The sequence below is a fragment of the Pavona decussata genome, unplaced genomic scaffold, assembly GCF_977016875.1.
Source record: "Pavona decussata unplaced genomic scaffold, jaPavDecu1.1 SCAFFOLD_58, whole genome shotgun sequence".
Lineage (NCBI taxonomy): Eukaryota > Metazoa > Cnidaria > Anthozoa > Scleractinia > Agariciidae > Pavona > Pavona decussata.
Genome location: NW_028145480.1, coordinates 4,657,501 through 4,675,204, shown reverse-complemented (window position 1 = coordinate 4,675,204; position 17,704 = coordinate 4,657,501). Strand labels below are relative to the sequence as shown.

Below are 17,704 nucleotides of genomic sequence, written 5' to 3'. Positions count from 1 at the left end.
CACGAGTTGTGACCTTTAATTGCTTCTATAGTGCTTTCACAGCATCATAAAAAAGCAAAATACTTATGCTGCAAACTTTGCTTGATAATATTGTAACATAATTACTTGATGGGCCTTAGTGTCATATATTTGTAGAGTCACTTTGAATAGCCAAAAAACATGTTTGTGTCGATGGAAACGTTAAAATAATGGTTCAGTTTTGTTAACAATTACTTCACTACTACTCAAAACTAGTATTTATTTGTTAAGCTGGGGATGACCAGGATGAAGATGGATTGGAACCGTAAGGAAACTCTGGCTACCTTATCAAATTTTTGAGCAGCTTTAATAATAATAACAGAAACATTTGTTAAGCGCATTCTCTATACAAATATTCAAATGGAGTTTAGATTAGTAAAAGGTATCTCAAAATGCTCGCATATAAATAAAATTTAAAAAGCTGCTTCAGTGACGCTTAATAGGACTATTTTTCTATACAAAAATGTTTCCAGTTTCGATGAAAAATGTCTGTAAATTTCGATGTATGGAAATTCATTTCGAGGTTTGAATCGAGCCAAACTCCTTGTTTTCCGACACATGTGATAGGGAATACTTCAACATTTCCAACTTGGATATGGCTTAGGCGAACTTTGGCAAGTTGTTGTCTTTTTCCAATCAGTACTGCCTCAGCTTTGACCCGGGTCATCCATGATACAATTGCGCGAATCCAATCTTCAATTGCAGAGACAGCAAACGCTTCGTAACGTTCATCATTGGGGTTGAACGAGATGTACAATTGGGTGTCGTTTCGAGGTAATTTCAAAGAGTTGACTGGTCTTGACCAAAAGGCAGGGATTTTTTCGTGACACTGCCTCTTCAACATAAGGAGATTTGCCCAAGCGGCGAGTTGTTTTTTACCCAGTCAGAGCTGGCGTCATGAGATCATGGCAACCTTAGTATGCTTTGATGTCCAACTTTCCATTTGTTGATCGAAGTCGTAATATGGTTACATGTACGGCTAAAAAGTTCGTCTTGAAATTTAGGAAGCAAAAGAGATCGCTACCTTATTACAGGAAGCTGTTAGCCATTGCTTTTTCATTTAACTTAAGACACGGAAATAAACGTATTTATAAATATAGATTTGGAGATGTTAAAAAAATTCAAACTTGTGATAAAGGTGGCTTTTGACTAAGGCCGTGACAAACTTAAATATTTTCTGTTTTAGTTTTCCAGAAAAAAATGTAGAATTTTTCCCTTGAATGGGTGCAGTTTGTGGTGGCGAAGAGTGTATTGCATATTTTTCGCCATTCACGATGGGAACAAAGAACAAAAAGCTTATTGACATCCACTGAAGAGAGAGACACTGTTGCTAATAGGAAGTTTTAATATTTTTTTTTCGAACTTGTGAAATAAGAACAGAATTCTTACAAATACATGGAAGTAAGTAAGGAAGTTAAAGTGTTGTTGTTGGGAGTTGTGGTCTTCTACCGTGCAATAAATCTTCATTCAAAATTAAATATCTCTCTTAAATTACAGTTCGTCGTCTTCTACGATTGTTTGCTTGGTGAACCCCTAACACTATAAAGTAATTTTATTTGAGAACCTCAAGGAGATTAAAACGAAGTAAAAACTTCCTTAAAGACAGCATCAAATGTTTGATTTTAAACCAATTTTACAATGAATAGTTCCTTGGATTTTAGAATGTTAGTTTCCACTGTTTTCCAAAGTTCAGTAGATAAAAACATTTTGTAATATGATGAAATTTGGTACGTGGTAAGTTTACTTTAAAGAAAGAAAACGAAAGTTCATACTTTCTCACAACAAAGGTGTTTCAATGGAACATGTTTCTACAGGAAGACAAACAGGTGGAAAGGATATTTACTTACCCTGTTTTTTTTGACACCTCGTAATTGATGGCTTGGTGAATGAATCTTCACAGAATAGTCAATAGGCCATAAAAAGAAAATCGTGTTAACGTCCTTAGTCAGTTTGCTCTCGATGTAAAGATGGGCACTTTGTTGGAAATGATCGTCTTGATCCAACTTTCAACGGGGTTTGGTAAGTGGTTATGATTAGATCAGACGAACAATTAAGTTACCTTTCTCAATCGGAAACATAAGTAAAATTGAAATGCTTTATTTTAAAATTTTCACATGTCAAACGTGATCAATGGATTTTTGATCGGTTAAATTTTGGCGGTATACCTGTAAACATTTTGGGCGCTTTAACAGTTTGCAGTTATGGTGCGAAGATAACTGGAAGTTATCCGTCAGTTAAACTTACACAAATTAGAGAAACAGCACTGTCAACTTACACGGTTTTCAGTTAAAGTGTTTATGAAAAACATTTTTTATCTGCTTAATGAAATTTTCATGTCGTTATTGTATGAAAATTGAAAAACATTTCCCTATATTAATTCTTTAAAAACGTAAAAACGTGAAATTTCGCTTCCGTTGGGATACGGTACCGCGCAAGATGGGAAGCCGGGGACAGTAGGGCCATGACGTCAACATAGGGTCGCTAGTTTCGCGGTCTCTTTATTTCTCAGTTGTTCTTTTTGTGCGCGAAGGGAGAGAACTGTGTGGACAAAATTATGACTAGGGATGTTGAATGCTCACAACGAAACAACTTGAGTTAATGTCCCTTTTCGACCCCAGTAAAACACCGCAATAAGCTGTACATTTTATTTTATTTATAAACTTGGCCAGGGGAGAACCTCTGACAGGAGAGAACTCACATAACGATAAGTTCCAATAACGAGACTCCTCCTACTGCTAGTCATAAAATAGCACAAAGACCAGACCAGCACACCGGGAACTCCATGCCCTACTCTTTTCGATTAGTGTGTGGGTTCTTTAACGTCGGTCCCACAGGGTTATGAACATTGAAGTGTTGTGAGACGGGGCTACGGTTTATCGTCCTTATCCGAGAAGACTAGAAAGTCTAACCATTTGCAGATGTCATTACAATCTATAACACATGCTGCTATTAGTTGTGGACCATCAGGGTGGGGCGAATCATTTCATTTGTTTTTCAATAACAGTGGAATAAACATTTTGGATATTCAACGTACAGTGAAATGTTTGGGAAAGAACATAACCAGTCATCCAACATTCAGTTTTTCGTCATTTTATCTAACGCATTTTTGATAAATTAAAAATTATTTACGGACAAGCAGAACAACATTAAAAGGAACGCAAGCAAGCAAGCAAGACCAATTTCGATTACGAAAGACATTTACCATTTTTTAAACGGGAATCGCAGGTTCTAATTGCCTGATTCACATTTCATGTAATATGTTTTTTGCACTTAGCCTGTTCAGAACGTCTGGTTCAGATCTTTTTCAATTATCTTTTTTATGAAATGCAGAATTTTCGTGAAAATTGTAAAAGATAAATGTCACTTTGCTGACGTTCCTGACAAGCTTGTAATAGTGGTTTGATAAATTAGTTTTTGCAGCGTTTTTAATTTACGTGTAAGCGTATATTGTTCATTTCAAGTAAAAAACATTGGTTGGATCCTTTCTTGAAGGAAAGTTATTGAAGCATCCAAATCCGGTGTTTCTTAGCGTCTAGCTTGAGGTTCTGAGAGTTTCTAATCAATTTTACGCCTATAAGTGCAATTGTTGTTTTTCTGTTCTTCAGAACTGAACTATCCCGGTTGGCTTTAATTTGAACATTAAAAACAATGAGAACCAATCATAAAGAGAGCCATAAACTGCTTGCCTTTCCGGTAATGTTTCGGATCATGTAATTTACAATTTGTGGATATTAATTTTCGTTTTCGTTGGAAATGCAAATCCGTTCAGATAAAAAATGGACAGGAATAAAATATACGTTTTATAAAAATGAATCAAGAACTTTTCATATCCCACTGTTGTTAAACGTTACATAGGTCAGTAGAGATTATAAACGTTTTACTCAATGATCGCGCCACAAAAAATTGTTTGAAAACGTTCAACTTGAAATTTAACTGAAATGTTCATATTTAATTTACGAGAATTCTAGAATTTGATTGCAGCTTAGCTGACTAAGGATCCATTTATACGCTGTTAGTCGTGCCGAGTGGAATTCACTGAAGCCCTATAGCTCAATTTAACTGAAATGTTCATATTTAATTTATGAAAATTCTAGAATTTGATTGGAGCTTTGAGAGCTACTTTTACAAGGAAAATTCACAGGTTACTGACTAAGGCTCAATTTATACGCTGTTGGTCGTGCCGAGGGGAATTCACTGAAGCCCTATAGCTCAGTGATGTTTAACGCTATTGAGGAAAGACCATGAAAGTTTTACTCAACGATCGCCGAACAAAAAAATTGTTTGAAAACAGTCAACTGGAAATTGAATTGAAATGTTCATATTTAATTTACAAAAATTCTAGAATTTGATTGGAGCTTAATTTGAGAGCTGCTAGTGCGTGGGAAATTGAAATCTAAAGTTTTTCTGATGCTGTGAAGAAGATACTAAATATTTTTACTGTATGTAGTATGTGGTTTATTTGTAACATTTCACCGAATTTTTCTGAAGACCTGAAGATGTTTTTAAGATTTCTACATTCTGTTTTATTTATCGGTGAAAATGCGATAAATTTATAATCGGATAAGGCCACGTTCAATTGCATATATCAAATTTATAATCCTTTAAGTGAGAGTAGCATAAATAAGGATCTTGACTTCTGAGGATGGTTTCAATTTTCCCTCAGTCAATGACTTTTTCAATGATAATAATAATAAACTTTATTTACCCATCTTAAAATAAATACACGATGCATTTACGTAGTCAGATTTAAGTTAAAAATATAAAATCAATCATCAACAAAGGAGCCTTGCGGCTTGCGCCATAACGTAGTTTGCGTGATTTTGAGTTCTAGACCTTAGTATTCCTACTGGGCCTGGTACCGATCTCAAGTTATAGCTGATTTGGGTGGTTTCTATCATTTCTAATTCTTTCAAAATCCACACTTACTGGCAAACTTAAAGTGTGTGCTTGATTGCACTTCCACTCCCATCATTATCAATTTATATATGGCATTTGCTGATCACTTATTTATTTAGTTGGATCCGATTTTGCGAACTGACGTTTATTATTTTCCTTTTGTTTTAGGATATGTTACAGAGGGTATGTACCCATTTTCAATTTATTCTCTTAATTGCTTACGTAAAAATTCTTGCTTGAAAGCATGGATTTCGGAATAAGCTTGAACGAACAAAAACAAAGAGAGACAAACAAAGTTCAATTTTCTACACATTCATGTTTAAAAGTATGGTGTATTTTTCAGGCTGTGACTCTCCCTTGGGAATGGAAAATGGAAAGATCCCCAACTCTCACATAACTGCTACCTCCCAGGTATTAAATAGGAAATTTAACTGGATTTCACTCGAACTCGGTAACAAAATAAGTCAAGGTCTAGTTTGAATTCCACCCATCCATCTCCCCATCTCTCCATCTCTCCTTCCTTGCTTCCTTCCTTCCTTGCTTCCTTGCTTCCTTGCTTCCTTGCTTGCTTGCTTTCTTCCTTCCTTCCTTCCTTCCTTCCTTCCTTCCTTCCTTCCTTCCTTCCTTCCTTCCTTCCTTCCTTGATTTCCTTGACTTATGGTTACAATCATCATTAATGTCCGTGTTTTGTTTTTGCTATTATAATAATTTAATTATTATTTGTACATCCTTCCATACAAAATTCTCCTGTTGACTTATCGACGTGTCTATAGTACAATGACGCATACGGAGTTACCAACGCCAGGCTCAATCATAAAGCTGGAGGCGGCAAATATGGAGCGTGGACTCCTCGGTACCCGGATGAAGGGCAGTGGATTCAGATAGATCTGGGAGAAATTGCAAAGATCACAAAGGTCGGAACTCAGGGTCGAAATATGGCATCCCGGTGGGTGACAGAGTACAAGATCTGTTACAGCTTAGATGGTGGCTTCTATCACTTTTTTAAGCAATCTGGTTATGATACTGAAAGGGTGAGTTTTGAAGACAAATTTTATTCGTTAGAAGGATTGGATATTTACCTGCTTTATTTTCTAACCTTTGACTGAGCAAGGTAGTTCAGTTTAACTTTTTAACACTTCATGTTGACGAGTCTCTCAAACTGGAGGCAGAACTTGAAGATCATCGAAATTAAGCAAGTTCATATAGCTGTTAAAATTCCATGAAGGACGAGCCACAAGGTTTCTTTCTTTAGTGACAATTTATATGGTTCATATGTTATAGCTGCCTTGGTTTTGTTGAAAATCACTACCTCGCATAAAAAAAATAATAATAAGATGAGCTTCTTTCGATTGTTTGATCGTTCCGCTAGATAGTGGTGTCATTAAAGCATAGTTAATAAAGGGCAAAGGTTATGAAGCCTGACAAACTTCTTTGTTATATCATTTTGTTTGTATTTTTAGCCTTGACCGTGGACAAATCACAATAGATTTTAAAACTGTTGGAGTAACTGACCAACAGCAACGTTCCTGACATATTCAACTGTAATGTGAACATTAAAACAAAGACGTGTACGGTCGCGGCCCTTCCAACATAAATTACAGCACTATTGTTGTCATGGCAAGGTTTCATAACTAGTCCCTCGATTAACTATTATTAAATTCTTGTAATTGGGTTGATTCAAACCCGATGTTCATAAGAGTCACTGATATATAAAAAGGGTGTAATATAGCTGACTGTGGTGTTTGTTAGTCATAGAGCTTGCAAGTTCTTGTTAAATTGAGCTCTAAAGTTGCTCTTAATTTAAGCCTCGACAAAAGCCCTCACGGTGATTGTCAGGGGTCAAGCAAAAATCTCCTGAAACTTGCAATACTTAAAGGATCCGATCAAACGGATTGTAATGTTGGGATAAATATATGAAAGTTTCTTAACACACAAGAAATGAGCGAAATATATTTTTCAAGTCTGAACGACCAGAACGTTTCAACGGACTCTACCTCTTAAATTTCCACATGTACGAAAAATTAAAAAAAGTTTTATTGTTCACAAAATGGCAAAAAGTTACCCAACCACACCCAATTAAAGAAATGTCAACGAAAACTTATCGAATATTGGAACTTCCTCGCGAGTGTTAGGTATAGGAACTATAAGTACGCGCCTCTCAAGGGACTGGACACGAGATGTGTCGTCAAGACGACAAGTGACGTAAGGAGAAGCCATGTGCGTGCTCGAGAAGCGAAAAAGACTCGCGTTGTGAAAATGAGTTGTGAAACCGTATTTTAATATCGTAAATACTCTTGGAAAACACCAAACAGTGTGGATTTTCTTGTGTAACATTCTGGGGGCCTGTCCGGGAGATTTTTCTCGAAGAAACTTGATGCAAATGTACCCGTTTTGACGATCGATTGCTCACTGTGTGCGAGGACTCGCGTTTGTCGCCGCCATTACGCATTCACTTTGGATTTCAATGGACAACGATTTATTAACAGGATTTAACTGGTTGTAGTTGAAGCGGACATTTGGTGTGGACAGTTTGGCAAAAGATAGTGGAGCCTGAATTTGAGGCCAGGGAAGGTAGGAACATTGTTTTATTGGACTTTGTGCATGTGGAAATCTGTTCGAGTTGTTTACAAGTAAAATCGAAATGGCGGAGGAACAACTGATTCTTCTGGATCGCAAAATTTTGTCGCTGGACCTGAGTGCGTTATGTGAATTTGCTCTTCATGCTAAAGTTGAAAAGTCGGCAGTAGAAGGCAAGGGGAAATTAAGTGTTATTCGGTCTATCAGACGAAATATTGAGGATTCATTCGAGAAGTTGTCTGGCGATGATCAAATTGAATTTGTTGAGGGGTTAATTGCACAGTTGGGTCCACCGCCACTCGAGGGGATAGAAGATCAATACAGCCAAGAAGAATTGGAAGGCAAGGGCGACCTGAAGAAACTCAAAAAAGAATTGGGTGATTTAGAGTCTAAGCAGCAATTAGTCGAGGAACAATTGGCCAAAATGCAGAAAGAAAAGTTTCCTGACTCAGTGAAAGACGAAGACACGATCAAGTTTCCTGCCAAGGGGGTTGAGCAAAGCATATTCCGCAGGGATTTCAAAATACAAGGAGTGGTGGGTGACCCTGGTCAGAAAGATAAACTGGGTTATCAAGCTCTAATATCCCAAATAGAATCAGGGCTTGCCAAGGGGTACTCAGACAAAGAAGTAGTTAGTGCCGTTGTTCGTGCTGTGCAGCCAGGCCTGCAACTAAGAAGCTACCTAGAGAACATGACTGACCTAACCCTACCCAGGCTGCGTAGAATTCTTCGCTTCCATTTTCATGAGAAAAATGCCACAGAACTTTACCAGCTTCTAACAAACATTGCCCAGCAACCCAATGAAGACCCTCAGTCATTTCTGATGAGAGCACTCACTATTAGGCAAAAGGTAATTAGTGCTTCAAAAGAGTCCGATAGTGGGGTTAAGTACGATGCCTCCTCGGTGCAAAGTTTGTTCCTGCATGCCTTGGAAACCGGTCTTGCTGACGAAACCATTCGTGCAAAGATAAGACCACTCACTCAGAACCCAAAAGTCGCAGATGAAGACCACATTGGAGCAATGAGCCTAGCTATATCTGCAGAAGCCGAGCGAAGTAATAAGTTCAGTTTTACCAGCAAGGGAAAGTTTGCAAAGGTTCTCACCGTTGAAGGTGCAGTGGAAGCAAACACGAAGAAGGAGTCGCAGAAGGACTCACAGGTCCTAGCAACACTAAAAGCTGTACAAGCGGAGCTGGCCACAGTGAAATCAGAAGTTAAAACTCTTCGTGACGTAGCAAATAACCAGAAGGCAGACACCATGGCACCTAGTCCTACTGGGAGGGGAGCGAGGGCTGGAGCAAGACCACCTGGTTGCCAAGAGTGTAGAATGAATAGGGAAGGTGACCGATGTCCACATTGCTATCTCTGTGGAGGCTTGAACCATATTGCCCGCTATTGTCAAACCAGGCTCAGAAGCTATCCGGGAAACGCATCCAGGCTACCCCCGCGGGACAGGGAGTAGCCTTGCCAGAGAAAGAGAAGTCCCACCAGTGTAGCGGTTGCCTGGAGTTTGATTGCCGTAAACAGTTGCTACAGTGTTCAGCCTGCCAGTCTGTTCGATATTGTTCTGAGCATTGTCAAAAGGTTCATTGGCCAAAACATAAAGTGTTATGCAAAGCAATCAAAGAGCTCTCTGAGAGAGAATCGTCTAAAGAGAAGGGGTTAGGAGATGCACAAGATAGAGATGTGTACAGTAGTCATATCACTCCCAGGCGACAGGAGCGCATAGTTAGGCTGGTTGAAAGGAAGTGTCTAGTGGATTGTTACCTGGAGGATAAGCCTACAGAAGTTTTATGGGACACAGGAGCCCAAGTATCAATTGTTTCAGAAGATTTCCTGCAGAGCCAACTACCAACAGTTCAAACAAGGGATATTAAACAATAACTTGGGACAGATGGGTCCATAAGTTTGCAAGCAGCAAATGGAACAGATATCCCTTACTGTGGGTGGGTAGAGATTGGTGTGAGGTTGACAAATGGAAACGAGACAGAGATAAGGGTTCCATTTTTGGTAACAAAGGAGAACATTGAGCAGCCCATCATTGGTTTTTATGTTATAGAGTTGATGGTCAGAAACACTGAAGATAATGAAGATGATGTGTTGCTGGAACGGATGTCGAGAAGCTTCAAAGTGAGTAAAAGTGGTGACCTGCAAGCATTGATAAGCCTAATTCGTACTACTAACTCTGGTGAACTCTGTCTAGTTAAATCCACAAAGAAGCCACACACTGTCCCTGCAGGAGAGACTGTTCACTTACCTTGTCGTGCTAATACTGGACCAATCCACTGTAAGACTCCTGTCATTTTTGAGCCAGACGAGTTGGCTACCTGGCCTTCGGGATTGGCAGTACATGAATCCCTTACCACCGTAAAGGAGGGCGATGCAACCATCTTCTCAGTCCCAGTGACCAACAACACAAACCATGACATCACTTTACCTGGAAGAGTTGTCCTGGGACGCCTTCATCTTGTTCGGTCAGTGACTCCTGTCGAAGTCCGGTTTAAGGATCCTGAGACACCAACCCCATGTGCTGAATCGCCTTGTAAGCAACATACACCTGCTGAGCAAATTGAGAGAAACTTGTCTTGGTTACCTGAAGTTGATTTGAGTGGATTATCAGCAGAACAAAAGGAGCAGGCGAAACAGTTGTTGGTCGAAGAAGTAGATGTATTTGCGACAAGTGATGATGACGTCGGCTGCATTTCCGAGTTGGAGATGGATATCAAGTTGACTAGTGACCAACCAGTACAGAAGAACTACATTTCCATACCTCGTCCACTCTATCCCGAAGTTAAAGGTTACATTGAGGACTTGCTTAACCGTGGTTTCATTCGGAAGTCCAGATCTCCATTCTCAAGTAGTGTTGTCTGTGTTCGTAAAAAACATGGTGGGATGAGGTTGTGTATAGATTACAGAGAATTGAATAAGAAAACAGTGCCAGATCGGCATCCCATCCCTCGGATCCAGGAAGCCTTAGATAGTCTCGGGGGCAAATCATGGTTCAGTGTTTTGGATCAGGGAAAAGCGTACCATCAGGGATTCATTGGAGAGAAAAGTCAACCATTGACTGCGTTTGTTACGCCTTGGGGATTATACGAATGGGTGCGTATACCATTCGGACTCATGAATGCTCCAGCAAATTTTCAAAGATTTATGGAGAACTGTCTTGGGCAGCTGCGTGATGAGATATGCATCCCTTACTTGGATGATGTAATTGTATTCTCGGGAACATTTCCTGAACATATTGAGCATCTGCGTAAAGTTCTTCGTCGGTTGAGGAGTTATGGTGTGAAGCTTAAGCCCAGAAAGTGTAACTTGTTCAAGCGGGAAGTGTCCTTCCTTGGAAGAGTGATTTCTCAAGACGGGTATCGGATAGATCCGAAAGCTACAAATGCAGTGACTGCAATGAAGGATTTAAAGCCGCAAACAGTTGGAGAAGTTAGAAGAATTATGGGCCTACTTGGAGTTTACCGCCGTCACATCAAAAACTTTGCACAAACAGCAAAACCCATTTATGATCTCCTCAATCATGACCTACCAAAGAAAAAGAATACTAACCCAATCAGACAGAACCCAAGGCTGCGCAGTGGACAGTTACCATCTTCATCACCAGTAGAGTGGGGACCCAGTCAACAGTCAGCTTTGGATGTCCTGATAGACAAAATAACTTCACCCCCTTTGCTGGCATATCCAGATTATGATGCACCTTTTATTGTACACACCGATGCGTCACAGGATGGCTTGGGGGCTGTCTTGTACCAAAAGCAGAATGGTACTACCCGAGTAATTGCATATGCATCCAGGACTCTGACCCCATGTGAACAAAATTACCACATGCATTCTGGCAAGCTGGAATTTTTAGCATTGAAATGGTCAGTGACAGAACAGTTCAGGGACTATCTCTACTACGCTCCTGAATTTGTAGTATACACGGACAACAACCCCTTAACTTATGTGTTAACATCTGCCAAGCTAAACGCCACAGGATTGAGATGGGTCGGAGAGCTTGCTGACTTTAACTTCGAAATACGGTACCGACCAGGCAAGTTGAATGTTGATGCAGATAGTCTTTCCCGATTACCCAGTGACTTCAAGACCTAGATGGACAGTTGTACTGAAAAGGTAACCCCTGAAAGCTTGCACGCCTCAATATCCGCAGCCCAAGTGTTATCAAGTGGTGCAATGTCTGGATTGCAGCACTGACTGATAAAGAAGAGGAGCTCCATGTTGACGCTCTGTCCCAAGCATCTGGTAACCAAGTAAGGGTGGTGGATTTAGTGAAAGCACAGAATGAAGACCGTTACATTGGGCGTGTCCTTAAATTGATCAAAGCAAAACACAAACCGACAGTTGCAGAGAAGCACTCAGAATCACCTTTGGTTCGTAAGTTACTGAATGAGTGGCATAAACTTCACGTGAACAGAAAGAGTGGAGTACTTTACCGTAACCAGCAGGTTGTTCTTCCACAGAAATTTCGTCGCACCGTTTATCGCGAACTCCATGAAGAGATGGGCCACCTTGGTGTTGAGAGGGTACTAGCTCTAGCCCGTGAGAGATTTTATTGGCCACACATGAGGAGAGACATTGAAAACTTTATCCATCACACGTGCCGCTGCCTGAAACAACGACGCCCAAATCTACCAACGAGAGAACCATTACAACCAATTCTAACAACCGCTCCTCTTCAGATGGTTTCTATCGACTTTGTGCATCTCGAGCGAAGCTCTGGGGGCCATGAATATATCCTAGTTGTTGTTGACCATTTCACCAAATATGCACAAGCGTACCCGACGAGAAATAAAACTGCTGTTACTGCTGCAGACAAGATCTTCAATGATTCCATTCCACGCTTTGGTTTCCCAGAGAAACTCCACCACGATATGGGGGGCGAATTTGAGAACCGGTTGTTCAAAAGGCTGGAGGAACTCTCTGGAGTAATGCATTCGAGAACGACTCCGTACCATCCACAGGGGAATGGTCTGGTGGAAAGAATGAACCGTACACCTCTCAACATGCTGCGTACCCTACCGGAAACCCACAAGTCTTGCTGGAAGGACCATATTAACAAACTCATTCACGCATATAACTACACTGTTCACGAGTCAACCGGTTATTCTCCATTTTTCCTGTTATTTGGTCGCAGCCCTCGTCTGGCAATCGATGTAATCTTTGACCTCAAGGTGGAGACAGGAGCCAAATCACATGCGGAGTATGTTACCAAATGGAAATCTGCCATGCAAGAAGCTTACTCACGCGCATCACAATCTGCCAGGAAGAATGCCATGAGGGGAAAAAAATTATGACAAACGAGTGCGATCATCAGCACTGCAAGTGGGAGACCGTGTCCTTGTACGCAACCTTACTCCTCGTGGTGGGCCTGGCAAGCTCCGCGCTTTTTGGGAAGACCAAATCCATATAGTTGTTGCAAGAAAAGGGGAGGGAAGCCCGGTGTACGACGTGAGACCAGAATCAAGCCAAGGACCCACCCGCACTCTACATCGAAACCTCTTACTCCCTTGTGATTATTTACCAGGCAAACCCTGGGAGGACCTCCCTCCTGTAAAGAAGACGAAAACAGCAGCACCCTATCATTGTGATGATGTCCAACCACTGGTACAAGAAGGGAACGAAAGTGACAGTGAAGATGAATTTCCAGACGTTTCATGCTTGAATCTTTCACCAGGACACGATGGAAATGACCGAACACAGATACAGCTAGAGTCTACAAGTAAAGACGAGCCAGAACCAGATTTCACGGATGTTCATTCTGGTGAGGTGTCAAGTGAAATGGGGCCGGAAGCTAACATTGCTGGTACTCCTGGCGAAGCACAGTCAACACGAGACTCTCAAGCAGTCGATGGAGAGAGGGACAAGCGAGAGGATGTTAGCAAATCAGACCGACCTCAACGTCTTAGACAGGCACCTAAACGGTTTACTTATGACAGTCCTGGTGAACCAACTTATGTGCGACAGGTTAAGGTTGATCCATATGTAGGAATACAGCAGGGTGGGATACCAACACTGCCAACGCCCTACATACCTGAATTCCCAGTGAACCAGTACTGTACGTTGCCATCAGCCTGTAACTATATTTCTCCACCAGAACCGCCCATGTTTTGGAACATGAATATGATGATGCCTTGTATGCCCTATCCAATGGTACCACAGTTGCCACAATGGGGAGCACCTTATCAGTCATTTCAGTGCAGATGAGCAGATAAACAGTTTTTGTCTATCACATTGTTAAAAAAAAAAAATCGAGTTTTCTTAGGTGTATTCAATTCTGACATTCATTCTGTGAATGCCGTAGGAACTGTCTGAAGATGGTCATTGTGCTACAGAATCTTGAACACTAGTTTGGACAGATGAACTGAGAGATGTTACGTGGTCTGTAAGGAGCTGGGCCTGATCAACCCACTCCAGGATTTAAGAAGCAAGGAATCCTAAACAAAAAAGGCCACTTTCGTAAAGTTTTGTTCTGTATTGCATGCCAAATGTTGTCAAATGTCACGGATGACATTTTTTTTCAAGTTAGGGGAGAGTGTTAGGTATAGGAACTATAAGTACGCGCCTCTCAAGGGACTGGACACGAGATGTGTCGTCAAGACGACAAGTGACGTAAGGAGAAGCCATGTGCGTGCTCGAGAAGCGAAAAAGACTCGCGTTGTGAAAATGAGTTGTGAAACCGTATTTTAATATCGTAAATACTCTTGGAAAACACCAAACAGTGTGGATTTTCTTGTGTAACACGAGAACGTACAGAAAATTCCCCTTTTCAAGTTTTAAAAGAAAGAAAGCTTTTCAGTTGTTCATTCGAACAAATACAACCTGCTAAGGACAACACTTTGAGACGCACTCACTCAGGAGAATGTGTTGCGAGTACAAAGGAAAACGTAACAAGAAAACTTATTAGTCTCTTGATAATTTGGCATTTGATCCACCATTTATGGCACCCGATAAGACAGGAACACTTCCCTTCGTGAACCCAAGAGAAACATCTTTGGAGGTACTATATAGCCGCTAAGTCTCATTGTCATAGCTTCAATATTCTCGGGTTATTGAAGGGGTGAGCGAGAAGAAGTAGACCAGAAAAAACACGGTTTAGATTAGGATAAACACATCAAAACATTTAAAATTTAGCCAATTTGAGACTTTTCCATGGAAAAATAAACTTAGAACAGATTTTAAACACGTATAGAAAGATTCAGATCTAGATCTGATGATGGACAACTATGATCGTTGCTTGTTTTGTTTGATAACCATAGGTATTTAACGGCAATAGCGACAGGGATTTTCTAGTCACCAACACATTTTCTCCGCCAATCGCCGCCCGCTTCATCCGCCTTCACCCAGTGAAGTGGTATGGAGGGATTGCAATCAGAATGGAATTGTATGGCTGCCGTTCTGGTATGACAAGTATGAAGGGGTGAATGGGTTAACAGAATCAGCGATTAATATATCAGGGCGAGATTGGAGGTGATCAAGACAAATGCTCGAAATAGATGAAACAGCCGCCAGTATAAAGGCAACCGAGGTGGTTGCCTTGGCAAAAATGTAGAAATGAACCCTATCTAGACCGGAGGAGAATTCCGCCCAGGGAGACTTCGAACATCTATAACGTTCCATATGTTTGAACAACAACAACAGCAACAACAACAACAACAAAAACAAAACAAAAACACCGCACATCGTGACTTTTTCACAAATGATCTAGCCACAATTTGGTGTTGTAGCCCAGTGCTCACTGAATTTGATATTTCCATGGCAACCAATTTCTGACAGACAAGTTTTGGAGAAAATAGAATGTGCCTGTTTTTTAAAAAGAAAACCCATCTTTCTAATGGTAAAGTTTATGTTTTAGCTCATTTTAGTGTTTTTATATTGATTTCGATTACTTTTGGGGGAATTTTGGTGGCTTTTAGCGAAGTTTTAGCGAAATCCTAATCTCGTACCCAGATCTTCGTACTCTTTGGGAGACAAGCAGCTGGGTACGAGAAAGGCTAAGGGAAATCCATTCAGAAATCTAAGATGGCGGATCCAGTAAGGCAACCATTTGGATATTATGACGTAATTCCCACCTGAAATGACGCAAAAACCTCCCTCTCGGTGAACTCAAAAGAAAAACTTTGTACGTACTACATGTATTTATTCGCCAAGTCTCATTGTCATAGCTTTTCAAACTATTCACGGGATTAAGGAAGGACGGGGAGAAAGGGCACAGTAAACCAGAAAAGGTACGGTCTATTTAAGGTCAAACTCACTGAAAACATTTGGAGTTTAGCTAATTTAAAACTTTTCCATGAAATAAGAAAATCTGAACAGATTTCAAACACGTGCAGATAGGTTTTGATGATTGACAGCTTTGATGGTTGCTTGTTTCAGTTGGAGTCAGTGGAAGAAATTTCCTCCGAATACCTGAACTACTCATTAAATTTGATCCAGATGTGTTATGGCGCGTTTGTGTCATATTGGAGGTTCTTAATTTCAGAAAAACTGTATTTGGAAAGGCAAGTAAAAATTAATTAGTTAAAAAAAATCGCATTGACTTGTTTTGGTTTTGGTTTTTCTTTTCTTGTCCACACTTGATCATCTTGATTTTTTGGACCGTACTCTTGTCACTGCCTGAAACTTTTGGTCTGGCTGCGGGACTGAACGGCTGGAGCTACAAGCTTCTTTGGCGATTAGTTAACGAGTACGACTCGGTTTCGTCCCTCGTTTTCATTCCTCTGCCCGCTACTGACTTTGCGTTTCCCACGACACACCGAGAGCCCTGAAGAGGCTGTCTCGTGAAATGATTGTCAATTATTGCATACTGACATGTATTTAGGTTCCATAAATCATTGTGTTGAATAGGTAAATGGAATGGATAAATGTGAAACACAGGGATATTACTTTACAGGATGCAATGTTGACCAGGGACCTGCCAAACTTCACTGCCATTTCTTCCAATGACGACTTTACAGCGGTTACCAATAACACGCGACCTACGGCATTCAAAAGAGTCGGATAAAGTTGCGTTTTGGTGGACGTCAATCAAAGAAAAGCCGTTGAAATTATTTTGAATTCTGACAAGATTCCAAGGTAACCCTGCAAAAAACTAAGAATTTTACCTCGCTAAGAGAAGGTAAACTTTATTCAAATTGATTCTCCATCCAGATCAAGCGCAAATAAAAGGTTTTAAAAATTTCGATTTTCACTGCACGTGATAATTTGCTCACTTGCACGCATCGCTAATTTAATTGTCAGGTGTGGTGATTTCAAATCTTTCATAAAAAAAATACGGCTTCGTCTAAACAATGCGCATTTTTTAGATAGTCTGTCTTGGAAATCAGCTTTCATAAAGTTTACCATCCGTCAGCGGATAAAACTGTTAATTTCTTCGTTCTGTTGCCTTGAAATGTTCTCAGAATTCAAATTAATTTCAACGGCTTTTCTTTGATTGACGTCCACCAAAACGCAACTTTATCGAAGTCTTTTGAAGGCGATAGGTCGCGTGTTATTGGTAACCGCTGTAAGCCTTCTGAAGATTATTTCGAAGATGAATCGAAGTTTTTCGAAGTGCCCGAGGCTGAAGATTTGTGGGCTCCCTGTATAAAGAATTGTTGTTGTTGTTATTATTATTATTATTATTATTATTATTATTATTATTATTATTAAGATTTTATTATTATTATTAAGATTTTGCTTATTATACCACATCGTTTACTCGTTGAAAGACCTACTCGTCCTTTCTTGAAATGGCAATTAAAGAGGCTGGGAACCGTTAAACTGATCAATCCAGAACAGAATCCAGAGGAACCTTTATTGATACTAATGCTACGTAAACATTTTTTTCAGGCTTTCCTACCCCACAACTCCCAGTTTGCGAGGCGGGCTTGGGACTACAGAGCTTTGCTGTTCCAGACTCAGCAGTGACTGCCTCAAGTACGTGGAGCGCCTCCTACAAACCCGGAGATGGAAGACTTCACTTTCAAAAAACGTCTAGTCCGTTGCGCTACGGTGCCTGGTCAACTTTAGGTGGTAAATATCTGAAGGGCAGTTGGTGGCAAGTAGACTTTGGAAGTTGGACTAAAGTGACGATAATCGCGACTCAAGGGAGGCAGGACAAATCACAGTGGGTGACGAAATACCGCGTGTCGTATTCGTACGATGGCCTGTTTTTCAAATACTACCAGGAAGCGGACTATCCTAAGGTATTTTCTTCCCGTTTACG

The 17,704-nt window shown here is 40.4% G+C and overlaps 1 protein-coding gene across 1 annotated transcript in view; it reads left to right on the top strand.

Moving 5' to 3' along the window:
• Positions 1-1,972: 1,972 nt before the first annotated feature.
• Positions 1,973-17,704, top strand: part of LOC146479802 (lactadherin-like) — a 20,656-nt gene continuing 4,924 nt past the window's right edge. The window contains exons 1-5 of the mRNA XM_085110654.1: positions 1,973-2,037; positions 5,258-5,325; positions 5,688-5,945; positions 14,757-14,898; positions 17,329-17,684. Coding sequence (XP_084966780.1) covers positions 1,986-2,037; positions 5,258-5,325; positions 5,688-5,945; positions 14,757-14,898; positions 17,329-17,684 — 876 coding nt within the window. The 5' untranslated portion in view covers positions 1,973-1,985. The remainder of the gene's footprint in view (positions 2,038-5,257; positions 5,326-5,687; positions 5,946-14,756; positions 14,899-17,328; positions 17,685-17,704) is intronic.